Source organism: Xenopus laevis, chromosome 8L, assembly GCF_017654675.1.
Source record: "Xenopus laevis strain J_2021 chromosome 8L, Xenopus_laevis_v10.1, whole genome shotgun sequence".
NCBI classification, from domain to species: Eukaryota; Metazoa; Chordata; class Amphibia; order Anura; family Pipidae; genus Xenopus; species Xenopus laevis.
In genome coordinates, this window is record NC_054385.1 from 131,132,013 (window position 1) to 131,138,012 (window position 6,000).

At 45.5% G+C, this 6,000-nt stretch overlaps 1 protein-coding gene across 5 annotated transcripts in view; it reads right to left on the reverse strand.

Moving 5' to 3' along the window:
* LOC108699156 overlaps positions 1-5,325 on the reverse strand; it is a 28,783-nt gene extending 23,458 nt beyond the window's left edge. For 2 of the 5 annotated variants that reach the window (XM_041573687.1, XM_041573688.1), the window contains exons 1-2: positions 5,090-5,324; positions 1,687-1,764 (exon numbers count right to left, since the gene is read on the reverse strand). In XM_041573687.1, coding sequence (XP_041429621.1) covers positions 1,687-1,740 — 54 coding nt within the window. In that variant the 5' untranslated portion in view covers positions 1,741-1,764; positions 5,090-5,324. Of the gene's footprint in view, positions 1-1,686; positions 1,765-5,089 lie in introns of all 5 variants that reach the window. The other 3 variants (XM_018231019.2, XM_041573686.1, XM_041573689.1) reach the window with 2 other exon arrangements.
* Between the last annotated feature and the right edge of the window lie 675 nt (positions 5,326-6,000).

Sequence of the window (6,000 nt, forward strand, 5' to 3'; positions counted from 1 at the left end):
ATTCCACACCTTGTTACCACTCCTGCATTCAATAGGTTTACACAAGTGTGAGATAAGTATGTGTTGCTCATCTGTGCATACTATGTAGATCAGGGTTCCCCAACCTTTAGAACCTGTGAGCAACATTCAGAAGTAAAAGGAGTTGGGGAGCAACAGTAGCATGAAAAATGTTCCTGGGGTGCCAAATAAGGGCTGTGATTGGTCATTTAGTAGCCCCTATGTGGACTGACAGCCTACAGCAGGCTCTGTTTGGCAGTACACCTGGTTTTTATGCAACCAAAACTTGCCTCCAAGCCTAGAATTAAAAAAAAAGCACCTGCTTTGAGACCACTGGGAGCAACATCCAAGGTGTTGGAGAGCAACATGTTACTCACGAGCTACTGGTTGGGGATCACTGGTGTAGATTATAATGGAAATTGCTGCTCCTACTAACAGCAGTAGAAGTTGGGCCAATACCAATTCATTTGTAACTTTACGGAGCATTTGTTTTGTAGATAGGGTCAATAACCCCTATTTGAAAGTCAGGAGAAGACAAATGATTCAAAAACTATGAAAAAAGAAAACATGAAGGCCAACTGAAAAGTTGCTTAACATTAGCCATTCTATAATATACTAAAAGTTAACTTAAAGGTGAACCACCCCTTTAAAAGGCCCTATGGTTGAAAAATAGTTTCTTATGAAACAGCTGCAGGCTGGAAGATCCCACACTCTGGATGGGGGAAAACACTAATATCAGTTATAATGATGTGCCACACCATCGACTACTGAGGCTGTTCATACCGCGTGCCTACTTCCAGAGCAGGTGGCCATGCTGAACCCAGGACACCTACTCAATATGGCTAGGGCTGTATTTTCTATACAGTCACCTCAGAGCATCAGTGACTGAAGCTGATTAGAGCGTCCACCATGATACACCACTGACTTTGTGCAAAGAATGTGTTACTCATGTTAATAATACTCCTGTCCCATACCTCCCAACATTTTGGAAGTAAAAAGAGGAACAAAAATGTTTTTTCCGCACGTAGCGCAGCAATTTTTTTGACCACACCCCTTTCTGTGGCCACACCCCCTAATTACCATGTTCTTTTTACAAAATTTGGCAGGTTATGAAAGTTTGAAAATATTTCTCCTTATCTAAACTGTGTTTTTGTGTCTCACAATTGTTACAAAGTATCTTATTTGCACCTGTGGCTGTTCTGGGCTTTCTGCTAAAAGCCAATTAAGTGAGAAACTTTGTTTCTTTTTCTGGCTGTTCAGTGCAGAGAAAAGAGGGACTTTCCAGTACAAATGAGGGACTGCGGGTTGAGCTGTCAAAAGAGGAACTGTCCCTCCGAAAAAGGGACAGTTGGGAGGTATGCTGCCCTGATGGTACTTGTACATAATGCAGCACACCAGCGACTATACATGCTCTGGGATTCAGAGGGGGATCTCACATTTAACACCCAAGGGTGCTGTGGATTCTTCCAATCTAGTCTTGTACAAGCCACATGCTCAGAACAGCCATGCCACAGAACACAACACCTTTTCCTTGTTACCATCACTGAATGAAAAGGAGCCACAGGGCCTCATGGGAATAAAAATCAAACTGCAGCCATAACAGGCCATATTGTTCTGTTGTACCTTCATAAATTACCTTTTTTGTCTCTGAAAATCAGTGTATTTCTGCCTTTTGTACTATTCACTTACCTCTCCTCCTGCCAGGTCCAGTTCTGGGATGGCTCGAGCCTGTGAATTCCCCATATTTCAGTATAGTCTCATATATATCTAAATAATGCACAAAAGAACATTTTAGTAATTAAATCGATAATTATTATTATATAATCCACGGAGTAGGTAATAACGTAAGGCCTTCATTTACATGGGAATCTCCACGAAATTGGCTTGGGGGGAGAAAGTTATCCAATAAAGAGAGGTATAGAACTCATTTGGAAAGATTAGTGTAGACACACCAACCGGCACATTTTCTTTTTTCTTTATTGAAAGCCTGGGAACCAAAGTGCAGAGTTAAAAAAATGCGTCTTTCCCCAGTGCATGGAGTGCATGGACTCCAAAATACTTAAGAGCCCCAGGCTAAAGACACTAATGGCATCTTAAGTCTTTGGGCTCACCTTCGCCGAAGCTAGAGTGAGCCCCGCCATCCCCGAGCCCCCCTGCACAAAAAGGCACATGCAGGGGGCAAGGGTCTTCTGACTCTCCTTTGCCTTTCAAAATCCCATAGAAATGAATGGAGAGTGGCAGTATTTCCCTCTAGAGGACTGTGGCGATCTCTAACTTCACTTTTTGATAAATATACCCCTATGTGTCACCCGAACCCGTGAAGCAGAATAAAACATATAAAATATAAAAATAAGTGCTATATTAAATAAGTGCTTAAAAATAAGTTCATAAAATAAGTGCTGTGGGTGCCAGCGACCAAATATAAAAATGTTCTCGCTGCCCAATAGGTTGGACCGAAGTATAAAAGCAACATAAAAGCTTTAAAGTGCATTGTGCAAATGTGCTAGACCCAGTCGTGAGTCAGGCACAATACCCTGGGCTTTCATGAAGCTACAGCCCTGGCCAGAGGATCAAGTGTTTCTCTGCCTCACAAGAAAAGGTTTTGACACCCCTCCTGAAAAGAACAGATACTACACTTGAAAAGTGAACATTGGGTCCAGGTGCACATACCCCGGATAGGGTTGCCACCTTTATCTTTTTTCCCTATTAATAACACTGGGATCAACCATCATTTTTACCGGCCAGGCCGGTAAAATACTGGCCAGGTGGCAACCTTAACCCTGGACCTTTAGCTAGAGTAGAGATCCAATACATCTGCCTTAAGCATTTCCCTCTCTGGGACACTTAGGGGCAAATTCACTAAGATTCGTAGTTGCTCCAAGCGTAACTTCGCCGCACTTCGCCAGGCGTAGTTTCGCTAGCGCTCCGCAAATTCACTAAAATCCAAAGTTGCGCTCAGGGGTAGCGTAAGGTTGCGAAGTTGCGCTAGCGTTGATTCGCTAAGCGAAGCGAAGTTACGCTAGCGATGGTTAATTTGCATACGGCGCCAAATTCAAATTTCAATAGAGGAATATGTAGCAGCATTACAAATGCCTGGGAAACCTTCAAAACATCAAATAAAATTTGGGGAGCCCCAAAAAAAATTTCGATCTTTTTCAGCCTATCACCCATAATATAGAAAAAACGCCAGCGTTTTTTGGGACTTAGAAAAAATTGTAACTTTTTTTGAAGCAATCCCTATCTACTCTATTGCGCTTCGCCTGGTCTGAGGTGGCGAAGGAAGTCTGGCGTAAAAGGTAGCGTTCAGTACAATGCGCGCGTTAGTGAATTTGAGTAGTTACGTCCGTTGCGCAAATTGGCCAGGCGTAAGGGTGCGAAGTAACACTAGCGAATGTACACCAGCGTTCGTTAGTGAATTTGCGAAGTAACGAAAATGACCAACGCTAGCGAATTGACGCCAGTGGTAGGCGCTTCGGCGCTTAGTGAATTTGCCCCTTAATCATAGGCTGAATGTGACAATGGCGCTTTCTTGATAGATGTCATTTTTGTACAATAAATATTTTTAAGCAGTAACCTTTTTCATTGTGATTGCTTACAAAGTCTAAATCTGTATACAATAATTAGGGGTTAGGGTGCTGCCAGGTCTGAGAGATAATCTGTAAAAATTAATGTACTGGCGATGCCCAGCTAGCCATTCACATACATTCTATATAGAGAGTGTGAGAAACACAGGGTCAGACTGGGGAATTGAGGGCCCACCGAGGCTGCAAAACAAAGGGCCCTCCTGGCAGTCCCCAGGGGCCCCGTCCCAACCCCCACAGCGTGAATGTGTGATCACCACCATGATTGCAGCACAAGGGCAGTTCTGGACTGGCAGGGCCCATGAGGGCCGGGGCCCACCAGGTTTTTTCCCAGTGTCCTGCCCGCCCAGTCCGACCCTGGAGAAACATATTGAAACTATACATAACCCTTTAATAAATTATATGATAATGATTTGGGAAGAGAGATGTCATTCTTATGCTCCCCTATCTATGTTCAATAACCTGTCACATAATTTACCTGCATTTATGGAACCAGCACTTACTGTGGGAAACATTGGATCTGGGGTCTCACAAGCAGGTATGAGCCCCTCATGGAAACACTAAACACACAGATATATGTCAGTAAATCACATTCATACAGTCACTCCCAGGAACATGTTTCTTTAGTTGGGTGCATAGTGAGTGTTATGTTTTGGTAGCCGAGGATGAGTAGAGTATAACAGTGCTTTATTAGCAGAGTCATGCAGCCATTACACTTCAACAGTAGCTTCAACTCTAACACCCCAAGTTGTATAGAAAGTACTGTACATGCACAGCCCAACTCATGGGCACAGTGACACCTACAGGTCATTTCTATAAACACCACCGTGAGCAGACAGGGAATTCTGGGTAACAGCAAAACTGTGGTGGCCAATAGAACTGTTTATATTATGTAAACAGCTGTAAACACACAATAAAGCCTCCCTTCTCTTAACAATAAATACAGGGGGTTGAGATTGGGGTTTCATTAGAGTGTCTCACACACAGACACAGAGGAAGCAGCAGAATTGTCTCCTCTCCCTCTCACACTGAGGTAACAGCCATATTCTCTCTCACACACACAGTCATGTGACCAGGCTGTGGCTCAGGTAGAGGCTGGTGCAGCTGTTGCCATAGAGACGGGCAATGTTATGAGGAGACAGAATCTACAGTTGCTCTAATGTTATGGGGACCTGGGCGTCTCCTCTTTGCCCTGATGTTCATTTATATTGACACCAAATGATCTCTAGCTGATTATAAAGTGCAGTCCCACATATACATAATAATAATAATAATAATAATAATAAAGGGGCAGTTGGTGCTGTAATGAAATGTGAATACAAATAACAGGGTGAATAACAGTGAGAGAATCAGCGCTGGCAGTTTGTTAGTTACGTATCAGTCTGGCAACTCTCCAGTCGGGAAATAACACTGCCCAGAAGCCACAGATAATAGAGTCAGATTTGTAAGGGTACAGGGGGCAGTTATTCAGGGACCCCCAGGATGAGACATTAGATGAGAATACGACTTACCTACAGGAATCCCAGGTTTATCAGCTCCAGCCAGTACAATACACAGATTTCCTTCCTACTGCCCTTTTCCCTCTGCTTCTACTTTCACTTTCACTCCTGTCTGCTGACCTGACTCAATCCCTCACTCAATTCCTCACTGGCACCAGCACCACAGCCCGTCAGAACCATTTCACTGGCACCACAGCCCGTCAGAACCATTTCACTGGCACCAGCACCACAGCCCCGACAGAACCATTTCACTGGCACCAGCACCACAGCCGACAGAACCATTTCACTGGCACCAGCACCACAGCCCGACAGAACCATTTCACTGGCACCAGCACCACAGCCCCGACAGAACCATTTCACTGGCACCAGCACCACAGCCCCGTCAGAACCATTTCACTGGCACCAGCACCACAGCCCCGACAGAACCATTTCACTGGCACCAGCACCACAGCCCGACAGAACCATTTCACTGGCACCAGCACCACAGCCCGACAGAACCATTTCACTGGCACCAGCACCACAGCCCCGACAGAACCATTTCACTGGCACCAGCACCACAGCCCGACAGAACCATTTCACTGGCACCACAGCCCCGACAAAACCATCTCACTGGCACCAGCACCGCAGCCCGACAGAACCATTTCACTGGCACCACAGCCCAACAGAACCATCTCACTGGCACCAGCACCGCAGCCCGACAGAACCATCTCACTGGCACCAGCACCACAGCCTGACAGAACCATCTCACTGGCACCACAGCCCAGACAGAACCATCTCACTGGCACCACAACCCAGACAGAACCATCTCACTGGCCCCACAGCCCAGACAGAACCATCTCACTGGCACCACAGCCCAGACAGAACCATCTCACTGGCACCAGCACCACAGCCCGACAGAACCATCTCACTGGCACCACAGCCCG